This window comes from Capra hircus, chromosome 9, assembly GCF_001704415.2.
Source record: "Capra hircus breed San Clemente chromosome 9, ASM170441v1, whole genome shotgun sequence".
In the NCBI taxonomy this organism is placed as follows: Eukaryota; Metazoa; Chordata; class Mammalia; order Artiodactyla; family Bovidae; genus Capra; species Capra hircus.
In genome coordinates, this window is record NC_030816.1 from 49,601,528 (window position 1) to 49,621,018 (window position 19,491).

The 19,491-nt window shown below is 36.8% G+C and overlaps 1 protein-coding gene across 3 annotated transcripts in view; it reads right to left on the reverse strand.

Moving 5' to 3' along the window:
• The window catches only part of ORC3 (origin recognition complex subunit 3), a 73,245-nt gene that overhangs the window by 38,321 nt on the left and 15,433 nt on the right, over positions 1-19,491 (reverse strand). For 2 of the 3 annotated variants that reach the window (XM_005684697.3, XM_005684696.3), the window contains exons 5-11: positions 17,656-17,760; positions 16,391-16,542; positions 14,223-14,356; positions 12,414-12,573; positions 11,071-11,184; positions 2,793-2,926; positions 2,297-2,360 (exon numbers count right to left, since the gene is read on the reverse strand). In XM_005684697.3, the coding sequence (XP_005684754.2) occupies positions 2,297-2,360; positions 2,793-2,926; positions 11,071-11,184; positions 12,414-12,573; positions 14,223-14,356; positions 16,391-16,542; positions 17,656-17,760 (863 nt within the window). The remainder of the gene's footprint in view (positions 1-2,296; positions 2,361-2,792; positions 2,927-11,070; positions 11,185-12,413; positions 12,574-14,222; positions 14,357-16,390; positions 16,543-17,655; positions 17,761-19,491) is intronic. The other variant, XM_013966491.2, reaches the window with a different exon arrangement.

Sequence of the window (19,491 nt, forward strand, 5' to 3'; positions counted from 1 at the left end):
TTATAAAGCAATTATCCTCCAATAAAAAAAATAGTTTGTATCAGTAAAACCCACAGAGTGCTAGGGCTTAACCTCCATATCATCTTAATTTTACTACAATTTTCTAATAAACTTTTTCCTTAAAAAGGTATAAAGAGTCTGAAAATAAGTGTGACATCACACATTCTAATTGTAAGGGACTTGTTAAATACGTGAAGGTACATTCATTCAATAAAATATGATGCCACTCTTACAGCTCTGTGTAAAAGAATAAAATTAGAACATTCTGTAACACTAAATATGAAAATAAGCTCAAAATGAATTAAAGACCTAAATATAAGACTGAAAACCATAAAACTCTTAGAAGAAAACAGGCAGAACACTGACATAAATCGTAGTAGTATTTGCTTGGCTCTGTCTCCTAAGGCAAAGGAAACAAAAACAAAAACAAACAAATGGGACCTAAATTAAACTTAAGGCTTTTGCAAAGCAAAGAAAACCAACAAAACGAAAAGACAACTTTTGAATGGGAGTCAATATTTACAAATGATACTACTGATAAGGGATTAATATCCAACATATATAAACAGCTCATACAACTCAACTTCAAAAAAAGATAAATAATCTGATTAAAAAATGGGCAGAACTGAAGAGTCATTTTTCCAGAGAGTAAATGCAGACAGCCAACAGTTCCATGAAGATTCTCAACACTAATCAACCAGGAAATGCAAATCAAAACCACAATGAGGTAGCACCTCACACCTATCAGAATGGCTATCATCAAAAAGAACACAAATAAATGCTGGCAAGGATGTGGAGGAAAGGAAACTCTTGTACACTGTTAAGGGGAATGTAAATTGGTTCAGACAATGTGGAAAATAGTATGGAGGTTTCTCAGGAAACTAAAAACAGAACTACTATATGACCTAGCAATTCCACTTCTTGATATGTATCTGAAAAAAACCCCAAACTACTAACTTGAAATGATTCACGCACTGAATGTTTACCCTAAGTGTCCATCAATAGATGAATGGATAAAAGATGTGGGAATACATATACAGTAGAATACTACTCAGCCACAAAATAGAATGAAACTTTTACCATTTGCAACAACACGGATGCACTTACAGGGTATTATGCTAAGGGAAATATGTCAGACAAATACTATATATCACTTATACCTAGAATCTAAAAAATAAACTAGTGAATGCTACGAAAAAGAAACAGACTCACAGACATGATTACCAGTAGAGAGAAGGAAGGGTTAGGGGAATGTGATTAAGAGGTACAAACTACAATGTATAAAATAAATAAGCTGCAAGGATATACTGTACAACAGGGAATATGGCCAATATTTTACAACTATAAGTGGAGTGTAGCCTTTAAAAATTATAAATAGCTGTATGATGTACACCTGAAACTTATATAATATTGTATACCAACTACATCACAATAAAGAAAGTTAATCTAAAAAAAAATAATACAATGCCACTCTTTAGTAGTGATATAAAATGATTTCCAAGATTAAGAAAACAAAATACAAAACAGTGTATGTGTTTATCTTCTGTAAGACAGGAGAACAAACCTCCAAAATATATATAATTACTTGTTACTTGTATATGTGGAAAATATCTAAAGACTAATACATAAGAAACTAGCAACACTGGCCATATCCAGGGAGGGTAAGTGGGTAGTGGAGGACTAAGGTGGGAGGGAACCTTTTCACTGTCTATTATCTTTATCTTTGAATTATGTACCAGGTCCAAGTATTATTTATTTAAGAAAGAAAAAAACTCCCTCTTTTGATATTCCCCATGCTGTATAGTTAACTCATAATTTTCTAAGCTCATTACATCTTTCCTGGCACTATATTATCAATATGTAATGATATATTTTTCTCCAAATCAAATCAATATCCACTTAGCAGTAGGGCCCGAAGTTGCATGGCTTCTATTTCTCACAACCCTTACAAGAACATTAAAATGAGACCACCTACAGATTCCAAAACCACTATGTGGAAAAGAAAGTTGAGATCTGCAAGCGTTTCCAAAACAGACCACAGGAGAAACCTCATGTTCTAGCTTTTCCTTCTTGATTTAAAAAAAAAAAAAAAAAAGGTCTTCCTTTAGAACTGAGGTTTTATACCACCTTTAACAATCACATTTCTATAGGATTATCAAGATCCAATACTTCACTATGCAATGCATATTAGAGCGTACAGTTTTTTAAAAATAAACTCAGTAAATTTTTGTGCATCTTCTTTTTCATGAAGGAAAAAAAAAGAATAAAACAGCAAGAAATATATCCATATTCCTACCTTCAACGATTTGTCACTGGTCAACAGTGCAACTTGCTTTTGTGAAGATTGCTTTTCCACATACCTAAAATTTTTACCACCGCATACACAAAAACAGAGAATGAAAATTTTAAATACTTGAATAGCATACGGAAATAAAGAACTACCTAGATTGGTGGCTACAATCTTTTATTTCTTTTCAAAAATAAATTCAAGTCATGGTCAAGTCCTTAAATCAGGTGGATTTCTTAGTCTAGGGGTCTAATATTAAACAAAGGCCATAAACTCCACAAACAGGAAATGTTACTTATAAAAAGTAACAATACTGGAAATTATGCCCCCCTGCAAAAATATTTTTCTTTATGCCAAATATCTCAATTAAAAACAAAGTGTTTTATTTTGCTCTAAAAAAAAAGTTATTTTTCCTTTACCCACTTCAAAATTACCTGGCTCTGAAATCCCTTATTTTGCCCCAACTCTTTTACAAGATATACTAAATATGTACTTCTCTTTTTACCTTCTAAATGATGGAAGACGTCGGATGTTTTCACATTGATTAGCAGATAAAAAATGTGTTCTTCTCTTGGCTTCTGGGAGATTACAGCACAGAACACTGAGGGGCTGGGAATAAAAATGTTCTAATAGAGAAAGCTGAAAGAAAAGTGAAGATTAAATATATTTGCTATATTCGACAGTAAATCTCTTGCCCCATGTCTGCTCAATATTACGTTTTTTTTTTAAACAGCGAAAGTATTTATGGCACTAATATATTTAATAATGTCACAATAAAACTACAAACAATGCATAAATGGCTATACACCTAGAATATTTTAGGGCTCCAATTTTGCGGACAAGGTCAGAAAATTGTAGTCTCTGAAGTATAAACTGAAAGAAACGAACACAAGTGGATAGATCAGCTATCTGCAGAAGCTGCTCACTTACAATTAACAATAGTTGCGATGGAAATGTGACTGTGGTGTGATCTAATAGTCTAACAGATGCTCACATATTCCTAAAAAAATACCAATCTAAAATTGGTGTAAAAACTGGTCTGCTAAATTAAAAAAAAATGCTACAATAGCAGAAGCCTTGCTTACTGATTAAAAATAAATAAATAAATAACAAAAAATGAGACATGTCCAAAGAAAGAGTATCTTTTAAAACTCAAGTTTTGTCATGGAGGAAAAGACAGCACATATTTGGTAGCTACGTGTAGTCCTGTAAGTAGAATGCTGTGGTCTCTCCAGTACAAGGGGGACTGATTTTCCAGCTTCTACCATAACTCGTAAGATGTATTTTACAAGACTATGCACATGTTAAAAACTCCTGACTCTAAGCAAGCTTCTCATGACCAGTTTGGTTTTTCCAGGTACCTTGTACCAAAGAGAGAGCTCTCTAGATAGAGTAGAAAACAAACTCTGGTCACTGGAAAACAGTATTCCCCACCACAAATTAATAAATTAACATGCTAGCTTATATATTAGTCTTAAGGTGTTTGAGCTTGACCTTTCATGCATAAACTGATAATGAATTTTTGAGCCTGTAGAGCTGAAGACCAAATATCCAAGACTAAAGAAAATCCTCCAGAACAGTCCATTCTACAGGAGGTATAAGGCTATAAAGCAAAGGGACAGCCTAAGTTGGAAACAAGTACAAAATAAAAAGAGACTGTTCGTGCCAAATGCTACATTATCGTTCCACATACTAACATAGTCTTCTTCCTTGCTTATATAGTTATATTAATGTGATTATATTTATTTCAATGTTAATACTACTTTTTAAACATGAGAAAAGTAAAAACCAAACACAATATGGGACTTGCTCGGGAAGAGCAAGTCACCTAAGTTAGAGGACAGCTGTAGATAAAGTCAAGAACCCAGTGACACTCAGCTATTTAGTTCAAGTGTGTTGTCAATATTTGGGTCAATTAACAAGTTGGTTATATCTACCTAATGAGGGAAGGACTTAAACATACAGTGATTACATGCCCTATTGCACCTTCTATAGAAATACTTACACAGAGTATTTCCCACTGATGATTAAAATTTACATTCAAAAACTAAACTTTAAACATTCAAAACATGAAAATCATGGCATCCAGTCCCATCATTTCCAGGCAAACAGATGTGAAAATGTGACAGACTTTATTTTCCTGGGCTCCAAAATCACTGCAGATGGTGACTGCAGACACTTGCTCCTTGGGAGAAAAGCTATGACAAACCTAGAAAGCGTACTAAAAAGCAGAGACATTACTTTGTTGACAAAGGTCCATATAGTCAAGGCTATGGTTTTTCCAGGAGTCAGGTATGGAAGTGAGAGCTGGACTATAAAAAAGGCTGAGAGCCTTAGAACTGATGCTCTTGAACTGTGGTGTTGGAGAAGACTCTTGAGAGTCCCTAGATCAAACCAGTCAATACTAAAGAAATCAATCCTGAATTTCACTGGAAGGACTAATGCTGAAGCTCCAGTACTTTGGCCACCTGATGCGAAGAGCTGACTCATTAGAAAAGACCCTGATGCTGGGAAAGATTGAAAGCAGGAGGAAGAGAAGGAGACAACAGAGGACGAGATGGTTGGATGGCATCACCAACTCAATGGACATGAGGTTTGAGCAAGCTCCAGGAGATGGTGAAGGACAAGGAGACCTGGCATGCTGCAGTCCATCAGGTCACAAAGAGTCAAACACGACTGAGCAATGGAACTACTGATGATTAGGAAAACTGGACAAATGGGGTACTGAGATTCTGCTGTCTGATCTTGGCCAAGCTACTTAATCTAAGTCTCTGTTTCTCAAGTGCAAAACTGGAGATAATAATACATATCAATGGAGCAATGTTAATACTTAATAAAGTACCTAACATAAATAATCAGGAACCTAAAAAAATCATCTAATCAGATCCCTTCATTTTACAGATGAGAAAACTGAGACACAGAAAGATTAAGTAACCTGGTTAATATATTAACAAATAATCTTTATTCATATGCATTTATTTCTATTTTTGGCTGCGTTGGGTCTTCATTGCTGCACAGACTTTCCCTAGTTGCAGTGAGTGGGGGCTATTCTCTAGTTGTCGTATGCAGGATTCTCACTACGGCGGCTTCTCTTGTTGCAAACACAGGCACGAGGCACATAGGTTTCAGTAGTTGCAGCACCAGGGCTTAATGCTCTCGTGCCATCTTCCCCAACCAGGGATCAAATTCGTGTCCCTAGCATTGGCAGGTGGGTTCCCAACCACTGGACCATCAGGAAAGCCCTAACATGCTTTTTTTTCCTACTCACTTTCTCAATTGTATGTGAGCCTACAGTGTGTATTTCCTTTTCCTTTGACTTCAGTGAAATATTTTCCTGTTGGCTTTCCTTACTGTTTCTAGTCTCCTTTTCCATTGCTCACTCATACTTAGCTTGCTTTAGGGTTCTGTTCTTAGTTCTTTCCTCACTCTTCTAGGTGATACTTCATCCTCATGACACAGCTTCAACCACCTACCTTTCAATGATAAATCCTAAGTATTTATAGTCCAGATGTTTCTCCTGGGTACAAATTTTTATATCCAAAGTGCCCTAAATTTACCATACATAGAAAGAAACATCCTTTTCTGACAAAAGGGTTCTTGGCTTTATTTAAACATGTACACTTAATAAATGGTACCAAACCATCTGCTAAGCTAGAACCTGTGTGTATGTAAGATGCTCCTCTCTTACATATCCCATCAGCCACAAGATTCTGTCTCATCTTTAAATCTGTCTCCTTCTCCCTAGTCTCATCATCACTACCTGAGTTTAGCCCTTCTCCTAACTTGTCTAGACTATTATCCTGTGCTTATTGTGTCCAGCTCTTTGCAAACCATGGACTGTAGCCTGCCAGGCTCCTCTGTCCATGGGATTCTCCAGGCAAGAATTACTGGAGTGGGTAAACATTTCCTTCTCCAGGAGATTTTTCCAACCCAGGGATCAAACCTGGGTCTCCTGCATTGCAGGTGGATTCTTTACCTTCTGAGCCACCAGGGAAGTAGTACCCCTCCAACAGAGCTCTCTCTCTCTACTGTTGCCTTTCCAGCTTTGACCCAGCAAGCTCCTGTTCCTTAGGATACACTTCTGTTCTCTATGGAATCCCCAGGCATGTTTCTCTAATAGCACTGACTACTCAAGAGCTGCAGTTCTACTTTTCTGCCTCCTTCAGTAAACAATAAGCAATTTGAAGACAGAGATTTCTTTGTCCTCTGTATCTCCAAGGGTTAGCCCAGTGCTTAAGAGTAGACTCTCAATAAACACTTATGAAGTAAATAAACAAATGAATGAAATGAAATGAATGACAGAAGTAAAATTAGAAAGTTGTTATATCTCAATTTTATTTAACATCACACTTCCCTGGTGGCTAAACTGGTAAAGAATACACCTGCAATGCAGGAGACTGGATTCGATCCCTGGGTTGGGAAAATGCCCTGGAGAAGGGAAAGGATACCCACTCTGGTATTCTGGCTGGAGAATTCCATGGACTCTGGAGTCTAAAGGGTTGGAAAGAATTGGACACGACTGAGCGACTTTCTAAAATGGACTGGAATGGGTGAATTTAACTCAGATGACCATTATATCTACAACTGCGGGCAGGAATCCCTTAGAAGAAATGGAGTAGCCATCATGGTCAACAAGAGAGTCTGAAATGTAGTACTTGGTTGCAATCTCAAAAATGACAGAATGATCTCTGTTCGTTTCCAAGGCAAACCATTCAATATCACAGTTATCCAAGCCTATGCCCCAACCAGTAATGCTGAAGAAGCTGAAGTTGAACGGTTCTATGAAGACCTAGAAGACCTTTTAGAACTAACACCCAAAAAAGATGTCTTTTTCATTATAAGGGACTGGAATGCAAAAGTAGGAAGTCAAGAAACACCTGGAGTAACAGGCAAATTTGGCCGTGGAATATGGAATGAAACAGAGCAAAGGCTAATAGAGTTTTGCCAAGAGAATGCATGATCATAGCAAACACTCTTCCAACAACACAAAAGACGACTCTACACATGGACATCACCAGATGGTCAACACCGAAATCAGACTTCTTAAATTCTTTGCAGCCGAAGATAGAGAAGCTCTATACAGTCATCAAAAACAAGACAGGGAGCTGACTGTGACTCAGATCATGAACTCCTTATTGCTAAATTCAGACTTAAATTGAAGAAAGTGGGGAAAACCACTAGACCATTCAGGTATGACCTAAATCAAATCCCTTATGATTATACAGTGGAAGTGAGAAATAGATTTAAGGGATTACATCTGACAGACAGAATGCCTGAACTATGGATGGAGGTTCCTGACATTGTACAGGAGACAAGGATCAAGAACATTCCCATAGAAAAGAAATGCAAAAAAGCAAAATGGCTGTCTGAGGAGGCCTTACAAATAGCTGTGAAAAGAAGAGAAGTGAAAAGCAAAGGAGAAAAGGAAAGATGTAAGCATCTGAATGCAGAGTTCCAGAGAATAGCAAAAAGAGATAAGAAGGCCTTCTTAGCGATCAATGCAAAGAAATAGAGGAAAACAACAGAATGGGAAAGACTAGAGATCTCTTCAAGAAAATTAGAGATACCAAGGGAACATTTCATGCAAAGATGGGCTCGATAAAGGACAGAAGTGGTCTGGACCTAACAGAAGCAGAAGATATTAAGAAGAGGTGGCAAGAATACACAGAACTGTACAAAAAAGAGCTTCATAACCCAGATAATCACGATGGTGTGATCACTCACCTAGAACCAGCCATCCTGGAATGTGAAGTCAAGTGGGCGTTAGAAAGCATCACTACAAATAAAGCTAGTGGAAGTGATGGAATTCCAGTTGAGCTATTTCAAATCCTCAAAGATGATGCTGTGAAAGTGCTGCACTCAATATGTCAGCAAATTTGGAAAACTCAGCAGTGGCCACAGGACTGTAAAATGTGTTTTCATTCCAATCCCAAAGAATGGCAAGGCCAAAGAATGCTCAAACTACCACACAATTGCACTCATCTCACACGCTAGTCAAGTAATGCTCAAAATTCTCCAAGCCAGGCTTCAGCAATACGTGAACCGTGAACTTCCAGATGTTCAAGCTGGTTTTAGCAAAGGCAGAGGAACCAGAGATTAAATTGCCAACATCTGCTGTATCATCGAAAAAGCAAGAGAGTTCCAGAAAAACATCTATTTCTGCTTTATTGACTATGCCAAAGCCTTGGACTGTGTAGATCACAACAAACTGCGGAAAATTCTGAAAGAGATGGGAATACCAGACCACCTGACCTGCCTCTTGAGAAACCTATATGCAGGTCAGGAAGCATATAGACATGGACATGGAACAACAGACTGGTTCCAAATAGGAAAAGGAGTATGTCAAGGGTGTAATATTGTCACCCTACTTGTTTAACTTCTATGCAGGCTACATCATGAGAAACGCTGGGCTGGATGAAGCACAATCTGGAATCAAGATTGCTGGGAGAAATATCAATAACCTCAGATATGCAGATGACACGACCCTTATGGCAGTGAAGAACTAAAGATCCTCTTGATGAGTTAAAGAGGAAAGTGAAAAAGTTGGCTTAAAGCTAAACATTCAGAAAACAAAGATCATGGCATCCAGTCCCATCACTTCATGGCAAATAGATGGGGAAACAGTGGAAACAGTGTCAGACTTTATTTTTTTGGGCTCCAAAATCACTGCAGATGGTGACTGCAGCCATGAAATTAAAAGACACTCCTTGGAAGGAAAGTTATGACCAACCCAGACAGCATATTAGAAAGCAGAGACATTACTTTGCCAACAAAGTTCCGTCTAGTCAAGGCTATGGTTTTTCCAGTGGTCACGTATGGCTGTGAGAGTTGGAATATAAAGAAAGCTGAATGCCGAAGAATTGATGCATTTGAACTGTGGTGCTGGAGAAGACTCTTGCAAGTCCCTTGGACTGTAAGGAGATCCAACCAGTCCATCCTAAAGGAGAATAGTCCTGGGTGTTCATTGGAAGGACTGATGCTAAAGCTGAAACTCCAATACTTTGGACACCTCATGCGAAGAGTTGACTCACTGGAAAAAGACTGATGCTGGGAGGGATGGGGGCACGAGGAGAAGGAGACGACAGAGGATGAGACGGCTGGATGGCATCACCAACTCGATGGACATGAATTTGGGTAACTCCGGGAGCTGGTGATGGACAGGGAGGCCTGGCATGCTGGGAATCATGGGGTCGCAAAGAGTCGGACATGACTGAGCGACTGAACTGAACTGAGCGACTTTCACTTTCTTTCCACTGCTAAGGTAAATAATATTTTCTTGCTTTAAAATACTCTTTTTAAAAAGTCTAAGTTGAAAAAACAGACACATATTCGCCATAAGAGCTTACTCTTATGTAATAAAACACTATTGTGTTTAACGTAAAGGAAGAATACATAAGAGAAACGAAATAATTTGTAATCTTCAAGGCACTACATGAACATGAAATATCCTACTATACTCTTGGGCTAAAGATTACTAATACATAGGTTTTAATGAACTTGACAAATAGCATGTGTTCACAACAATTACACTTTGCTAAGGTATTTTAGATAACTGCCAAGAAAAGGAAGTACTATTAACTTTTAAATTACTGAGAACGGAGTCCGTTTTTAGATTAGGTGTTATTTAGATTAGGTTCATGAATTTTCTTCTGGCAAGTTATGAAACCTTAGTGAAAATGCATTCACAGTATACAGGAATAAATAAAATGAACACAAACACATGTGCAGGGCACCGCAAGCTACAGTCTATAGCCAATTTTTATACGACTTAGGAACTATGATGGAGAAGGTAATGGCACCCACTCCAGTACTCTTGCCTGGAAAATTCCATGGACAGAAAAGCCTGGTAGGCTGCAGTCCATGAGGTCGCTAGGAGTCAGACACGACTGAGCGAGTTCACTTTCACTTTTCACTTTCATGCATTGGAGAAGGAAATGGCAACCCACTCCAATATTCTTGCCTGGAGAATCCCAGGGACAGGGGAGCCTGGTGGGCTGCTGTCTATGGGGGTCGCACAGAGTCAGACACGAGTGAAGCGACTTAGCAGCAGCAGCAGCAGCAAGAACTATGAATCATTTTTATACCTTAAAAGGATTGTTTTAAAAATATATTTACTTGACTATGTGGGGTCTCGGTTGTGGCATGTGGAATCTTTGTTGTACCATGGAGGATCTTTCGCTGAGGTGCACGGACTCTCTAGCTGCAGCACACCGGCTCTCTACAGTGTATGGGCTTCGCTGCTCCCAGGCATTTGGGATCTAAGTTCCCCAACAAGGGATAAAACCCACATCTGCACTGCAAGGCAGATTCTTAACCGCTGGACCACCAGGGAAGTCCCAATATGGTTATGATTAAAAAATAAGACGACGTTCAACAGAGACCACATGTACCATGCAAAGCCAAAAATATTTAATATACAGCCCTTTAAAGAAAAACTTTGCTGACCCTTTATATATATCATTTCTTGGGTAGAAAAGCCCATTAGTGCTCATCAGATTCTCAAAAAAGTATGTCCTCCCCACATCCCCCACCAAATGATTAAGAATCACTGCAAAGGAGAGAGGTCTTTTTCAAGTTTTAATATTCGAATTAACATATTCTCTACATTTTGATGCAAGATAGCAAAGGATTCATTGAACACAGAATAATATAACTTGAATTTACTTATCCAGATCTTGTCATTTAAAGTGCCTAATTATTACACTCAAAAGTCAGTCTGAAATAACACACAAATTTATTTAGAATCAGCCTGTGAACTTTCAAACCTACTAGTGTCTTCTTACCTGAAGTCCTTTTATAAAGTTTTGAATTGAGAAATCATGATACAAAAAGATGTTGGTCAGAATCTGCAACACTTTTTCACTTAGCTTAAATGGAAACTGAGTTGTAAGAAGAAGCTGAAAGAGAGAAAGGAAGGCAGGACATACTCCCTGTTAGTCTTGACTCTTCATAAACATCAAGTAAATAATGAGGCAAAAAGTGATACTATAACACAGTACCTATGAAAGCTATACCAGTAGCTAGATTTTTGTATGACAAGTATCAACCAAAACTTTAAAATAATTTATAAAACAGTAACAACAACACAAGTAGCTATTCATTCTACACCTTCAAATCAAAGATGTCCATCATCCTTCATTCAATTCCTAATTTGTAAAAGTTCTATTAAATTCTATCAAAAAAATCTCATCTATATAGTCTCTTTCCTCCCATCAGAAGTCACTGAAGAAGCTGTAGGCTTTGGCAACTTTTATTTGATAAGATTTCTTTTTCATCTATGCACAGTAATGAAGAGTAACGCACCATGTACTGTTGAATGAGAAACCTAAAATTAACAGGTGTTTATTTAAAAAATATTAAATTGGTAAATTTGTATCACTCAGCTAATTTTCAATGGCTACACTGAAGATTTTAAATCTGAAAATGAAGTCATACTAGGCTTTTCAAGCTGAAGCAGAGTTATAGAAGGCCAACTGAATTTGGTCACAACCAAGCAACTTTAAATACTGTAGCTGGAAAAATTTCCCTAAACTGTCAGTGGATACCACCTTTAAAGTGGTTATTAAATAAGTGGAATGTCATTATTAAATTACATAGCAGCAAAAAGCACATCTTCAAGGAGCTGAGTTCAGCAACAATTCACAGAAGGTCAATACTAACGTAGAGTATTTCCACTTAGGTAGAAACACAGAGCTAAGGTCTGGGAATACCTTAGTATTTACTTTCTGTCATGAGCAGCATGACAAGAAAGAGTCCATAAAAACTCCAAGTCATTTAACATAAAATGTAAGTGCCAAAACATTGCTACTGTTACCAGGGAGTCATTAAATTCTGTAAAAATTTATTTTAAAAACCTGTAATTTTCCATTGAGTAATGACTAGTTAATAGGGTTAATAGGTAGGTAAATACAGAAAGATATGATTACTTTTTCCATAAAGCTTATATTTTAAGTGAAGAGGCCAAACTATACATTATAAAATAAATAAAAATACAAAAATATGTGTAGGAACATATACAATATCATAGTGAGAGACACAGAAATTTATCACTAACGTTTATATTTATAGTCTATTCTTGGAAGTTTTCTTTTCATCCTATTGCACTGGTACAATTTTTTCTTTTTACCTTATCAAGTACCGTAGTCAGGTGCTCCTTACAAGACAAAGACTGGAACAGTTCTATACACAATAGAGATGATACTGCATGAGGAAGCAGCCGATGGATGACAACAGGGGATGTGGCAATTCCAAAAATGAGGATTAGTGGAAATTCATGTAGATGTTGACTAGTTTTCAAAGGAAGTTACAAAAATTCAAAGTCTTTAGCAAATACATTTCAATACATCATATTTTAAAATAAGACAACCTTTGTTTAATGCCTACTTTATAACACATTGCTAAGGAAGATCATTCTAAATAATAAAAAATTTTAGGTCACTCATTTTCCTCTGTTATGGCAGCAAAGAACTAGCTATTTCCCAGACATTTTAGCTCTGAAATCAATCTATTTAATAGATTAGCAATAAGAACATGGTGGTCCAGAGAGATCAAGTGCTTCCCTCTTAGGTTATACAAAATCAAGTGTTAAAAGAAGTGTCAGATACTATTCAAACTCTCATCCAACGTTTGAGCCATACCTACAGTCTTCCTCATGGTCAGACATCTAGCCTAAGAGTTCAGTGACATGAAGCTCACTAATTTATGGACATCTTTACACGCTATGTCAATCCCGCCATAATAGCTAAGCTTTAGAAAAATTTTCTTAAAAACCTGTAAGATATTTTTAATGGACGTAATTTAAAAATGCTACATCCTTTCCCTGCATTCTTAACTCAAACTTACTGAACATGATTTACTCTTAGCATTACCAGTATGAACACAAATGACTTCCACAGACTAGAGCAGCAATATCCCTTAGAGCCACTGTGGGTCAGAGCCTCTGTATCGTGGCTGATCATTTGTTTGTTCCCTCATATTAGCTCCTGCTTCTCAGTGTTCTACTGGATGCAGGTCTACCGTCATGGTATAAAGCACTGGCACTCTATTACTGCTTAAGGTTCTCTTTCTTACTTTCGATAGTAAAAGCAGTCACAAGTCTGAGTTCCAAAAGGTATAGCTTTTATATCACTAATCTGTACTGTGCATTTTTTCAGCATGTTAAATCTGTTCAGTGTCAACATTAAGAGAAGTCTTAAGAATCTGGAAATGTTAGTTTCGAATGGGGGGGTGGGGGAAGGACTATCAAAGTAAGAATTATATTAATATTAGTAGATTCTCACACAATATAGGTTTAGGCAAATGTAGCCATAACTATTAAGCAAGTTAACATACAGAAGATGCCAATATAAATTACATCGAAAAAAATGTACCATGAGAAAACCATGTCACTGGGTTTTTAAATAGGGCTATTTATTTTAATTCCAAGTCTCACAGGATTGAAGAGAGTCAATGAAGTTCCAGTAGGGTCATAAAAGTTGTTTCTCATTAGAAATCCATATAAAATAATATTAAAAAAGAAATTTCTTGCTCAGTAGAGACATATGTAACTCAGACCTTCTAAGTGGATAGGTATCAGAAAATAAGACATGACAAGACTAGCTCAACCTGGAGTAGCTTATCCATCTAGTGGGCAAGTAAGAAACAGACACCCTTGGGAGAGAAACTACATTTCATTCTGCTTTATCATTCTAATTAAAAACTGGCTAATTTGTCTTTTGAGTCTCATTTTTGGATCAAAAAGCACATGAAAATCTGATAGGTGGTTTTAAACATTCAATTTCATAAACAATTTGAAACCATCCTGGTTTCAATCCATAAGCATCAAAATGAAGATTAAACTGCTATGCATTTTCTCTGCAAAAGGTTGTTTTTTGAGTTAAAAATTATACGTCTTAATAAAATGTTTTGTGAAAAAGCCAAAAGATACACCATCTACCTGCTGATAATTATAAAATCTTGGAGTACTTTTGTGGTGAAGCTTTCCATATCCTTTAGGATAAGCACAACAGGAGGAGAATGCCACTGGCTAGAAAAAGTCCTCTTTTTTCTTGGCATTTTGGGGTCTGTCTTCTTACGAGCCATGTGGAAAGAAAGAGTTAAAAGTCAGCTTTACCACCCAAACAATGCTATAATGCCACAAGTTGATATACTGTCCTTCATATTTCACAGTAACATTATTTCTTTTATTTCTCCCACATAATAAAGAGAAATTCATTCCAACAGTTATTAGCAGAATCATTCTGTGTCTGACATGGGAATAATAACCAAGAAGAAAAAAATTCATAAAATCTATAACTCATATGAAATATTTATATTTTCTTCTATCTGAGAAAATGACAGGAAGAGCATGGGGAGAAGAGAATATTTTCTATAAAATTGGTTTTTCTGTTCATAGAATGTTATATTTTGCTTTGCTTTACGGGGAGAACCAGTGTTTCTAATTAAAAACTATAATGAGTAACACTACTTGCTGCTCCACTACTGTGAAATTTCAAGTTGAAAAACATCTTAAATATCATCTGATTCAATCCCAACTTTTAAGATTTCTGACCTAAATCTCAGGCAGTATTTGATTTCCAGAAACAAACTGTGGATCAAATTAACATATTCTGGTAAGCATTAGAATCAGTTTAATCCCTATATAAAGCAAAACAAACTTCATTTATGATGACTTCAGCAAATACATTCAGCAGAAAACGTTACTACAGTAACTTTTCCCATACTATCTGGCTACAACAGCATCATAAACTAAGACTGTGGTTTTTATGGTGCAGTTACTCATGAATCATCTAGGTTATTCAATTTCACCAGAGCTGTCATGGTAGAATGAAACTTCTATTTATATTATCTGCCTGTTAAACATACCTTACTTACAGAGCATTATATTCCTCGAGAACTCCAAACATGGAACACATGAGATTTATACATGTATACATTATGTGTGTGTATATATATATCTGTGTGTGTACCTACTGATGAAAAGTGAAAAAGGAGAGTGAAAAAGCTGGCTTAAAACTCAACATTCAAAAAACGAAGATCATGGCATCAGGTCCCATAACTTCATGGCAAATAGATGAGGAAACAATGAAAACATTGAGAAACTTTATTTTTATGGGCTCCTAAATCACTGCAGATGGTGACTGCAGCCATGAAATTAAAAGACGCTTACTCCTCGGAAGAAAAGCTATGAAAAACTTAGACAGCATATTAAAAAGCAGAGACACTACTTTGCCAACAAAGGTCCATCTAGTCAAAGCTATGGTTTTGCCAGTAGTCATGTATGGATGTGAGAGTTGGACTATGAAGAAAGCTGAGCACTGAAGAATTGATGCTTTTGACCTATGGTGTTGGAGAAGACTCTAGAGAGTCCCTTGGACTACAAGGAGATCCAACCAGTCCATCCTAATGGAAATCAGTCCTGAATATTCACTGGAATGACTGATGCTGAAGCTCAAACGCCAATACTTTGGCCACCTGATGCAAAGAACTAACTCACTGGAAAAGATCCTGATATTGCGAAAGATTTAGGGCAGGAGAAGGGGATGATGGAGGATGAGATGGTTGGATGACATCACCAACTCGACTGACATGAGTTAAGAAGCTCCGGGAGTTAGTGATGGACAGGGAAAACTGGCGTGCTGCAGTCCATGGGGTCACAAAGAGTTGGACACGACTAAGTGAATGAACTCAACTGAATATATACATATATGACTATTCCTCATCAAACAATGGGTACTGAAAGCATGGTTCTACTGCACCAAAGTAAATAACGAGGAACCCAAAGCCACTGTCATAGAGATAGAATCTGCAGCAGAACAAATTCCTGATGCTGTCTTGTCATTAGATAACATTCTCCCACAAATAAAATGATCCTGTAAAAAACTAAACACTTCCCAGGAACTAGGTTGCATACCAATAAAAGAAAACTTCTAGATTCTAGTAACCTTAGGAAAAATAAGTAGCTACTACTAAATTAGCTACCTAGTGCCGCATAAACATACCATTAGTAGATGAAAACAGTACTAAATTCACTGTAATTACAAGCCTCTTCATTCATACACCAATTTCTTGGCAAAAAAAAAAAAGCTGTCAGTTTACATTTACCTGTGTGACACTCATATACCAAGCGGAAAGAGAATCCATTGAATAATGTACATTTTTCTGGATGACCTGAACACTTTCTTTTTCTTTGGATTGCACATCTACTTTGCAGTCCATCAACTGTGAGACCAGCTTTTGCAAAAAATGTTTCATATCTACAGAACATAAAACATAAGAAAGAATATTCCCTTAAAACAAATCTAAGACACCTGAAACCTCTTGATCACTATCTCAGTAGAACGTGTTTTCCTACACTTAATACTAACATAACATTTAACATATTAACTATTAAGGTTCATTAGTATTCTCTCCTTAATATTTAAATTTTATGAATTCAGACCAATACTAGGACAAAGTTTGTATTTATTTATTGTAATAAAAGTGTTACCTAAGCAAATGTGTAAACATGAAAACTATAAATTATATTAGGAAAAATATACATTTAAATTACACTGGACAGCAAAAGGTTTTTAAGGCCCCTAAAAAGAGATCAACAATATTACTTACGTAAGTTATTTTACTGATTAAACTCTTCCTTATAATCATCTTTTTTATTTTTTGGTGGCCGTGCTATGCGGCACGTGGGACCTTAGTTCTCCAACCAGGGATCAATCTCGTGCCCCCTGCACTGGAAGTGTGCGGTCTTAAACACTGGACCGCCAGTGAAGTCCCTATAGTCATTTTAAAGATGTCCCAAGGACTTCTAATTCCAAATAGTATATGAACATGAATGTAACCACTTGAAGCCCTTTTGTCAATCCAAATCTAAGCACATCTGACTCTGTTAGTGTCCACATTTTTCATGATTTAATGGCTCCATTGAGATTAGCTCTGGCAATGTACTATTTTTTTTTTTGACCAAAGTGGGATGATACAATGATTTGAGGCTGTAAATATGAGCCTACGTATGTAGTCTCTTCTCTGTTGGGCTAAATAAAAAGTTCCTCAATTCTCAACTTCCTGCTCCAAACTGTCCAACTTATTAACATTTTACTGGCTTCAGGAACACATCATGGGATGTGCCTGAATGATCACTGGTAGTGAAGCTGATATGGTAGGGGTAGGGCAAAAATAAACTGAACAAAAGTGGTCAAGAGTCTTGCAAAAGTCAAGGTTACTCTGAGAGGCACTTAAAAAACCTCATCCTGCCAAAAGTGCAGTGCCACGCCATTCCCACAAATAAAAAAGGATAATGAAAGCGAGAAACAGAAAAGGATGGAGAAGATTTGCAACATCTTATCAAGGCTGTTAGAGCATTTATATTTTACCTGGACAATCTTTAGCTTGCAATGAGACTACATAAGGAGTGACATTATTCTGAAGTACTTCTGTTAGACTTCTGAGTGTTAAATCATGATCTGTTACATTCACACCTGTGGGATAATAAACCAATATATACCATCATTTTTATCATTAATAATTTAACTATAAGAAAAGCAACTTTACACACCAAGTGAATTACTAAGTAAAACATTTTCAAAACATGATTAATAGTAGAAAATAAGAAAATATACTGCATAAATGAAAACATCTCCATTACAAACAGATTCAAAGAGGCAGGCACTATACCTGTCAGGAAAGGTATTTAACACAACTTTCCTTTAAGAAAAAAAAAAAAACTACTGGGAATGTGTAGATGACCCATGAAAACATCTTAGGAGGAATTTCAAACTCATAAAGAGCTTTTAAAATAATCATTCAAAAATAAGGCCCTTAGTGTGACCCTAACTTAACAACTGAGGAGAATCCAAACATTACTACTACTAAATGACCATAGCAAAATACAAAAGATAAGTCGTGCTATGTTGATTTTTGAGGGAAGAGTCTAAAAATAAATTAAAACTTTAGGTTCTTTAAGAAATTATTTTATCTCTGGGTCTCATTTCCACAAATCAGTTTGGGTGCTCTGCATGCAGTTATCAGAGTTGACTGGCCATTTCCCCACTAAAAAAATTCTATCTATTGGTAAGTTCCCTAACATCATAATCTGTGATTTCTAGATGGTGCCTTGATGCTTAGGCAAGTTCCAATAGCAGACCCTGGGAAAGACTTGCTACTATAAAACTTTAACTGCTTGGAAGGAAAAAAAAAAAGTTCAAGAGTTATCTAGACCACCAGTAAGCAATTTTTTTACCAGGAAACAAATGAAAATGCTGGCAGGCTATTTTTAAATGGATATATTTCTGATCCTCTGAGTACAGATATCAAAATGATATTTAGCATGCAAAATGGCTGTCTGGGGAGGCCTTACAAATAACTGTGAAAAGAAGAGAAGTGAAAAGCAAAGGAAAAAAGGAAAGATATAAGCATCTGAATGCAGAGTTCCAAAGAATAGCAAGAAGAGATAAGAAACCCTTCTTCAGTGATCAATGCAAAGACATAGAGGAAAACAACAAAATGGGAAAGACTAGAGATCTCCTCAAGAAAATGAACATTTCATGCAAAGATGGGCTCGATAAAGGATAGAAATGGTATGGACCTAACAGAAGCAGAAGATATTAAGAAGAGGTGGCAAGAATACACAGAAGCACTGTACAAAAAAGATCTTCACGACCCAGATAATCACAATGGTGTGATCACTCATGTAGAGCCAGCCATCCTGGAATGTGAAGTCAAGTGGGCCTTAGAGAGCATCACTATGAACAAAGCTAGTGGAAGTGATGGAATTCCAGTGGAGCTATTTCAAATCCTGAAAGATGATGCTGTTGAAGTGCTGCACTCAAAATGCCAGCAAATTTGGAAAACTCAGCAGTGGCCACAGGACTGGAAAAGGTCAGTTTTCATTCCAATCCCAAAGAGTGCTCAAACTACCATACAATTGCACTCATCCTCCACATGCTAGTAAAGTAATGCTCAAAATTTTCCAAGCCAGGCTTCAGCAATACGTGAACCGAGAACTCCTTGATGTTCAAGCTGGTTTTAGAAAAGGTGGAGGAACCAGAGATCAAATCGCCAACATCCGCTGGATCATGGAAAAAGCAAGAGAGTTCCAGAAAAACATCTATTTCTGCTTTATTGACTATGCCAAAGCCTTTGACTGTGTGGATCACAATAAACTGTGGACAATTCTGAAAGAGATGGGAATACCAGACCACCTGACATGC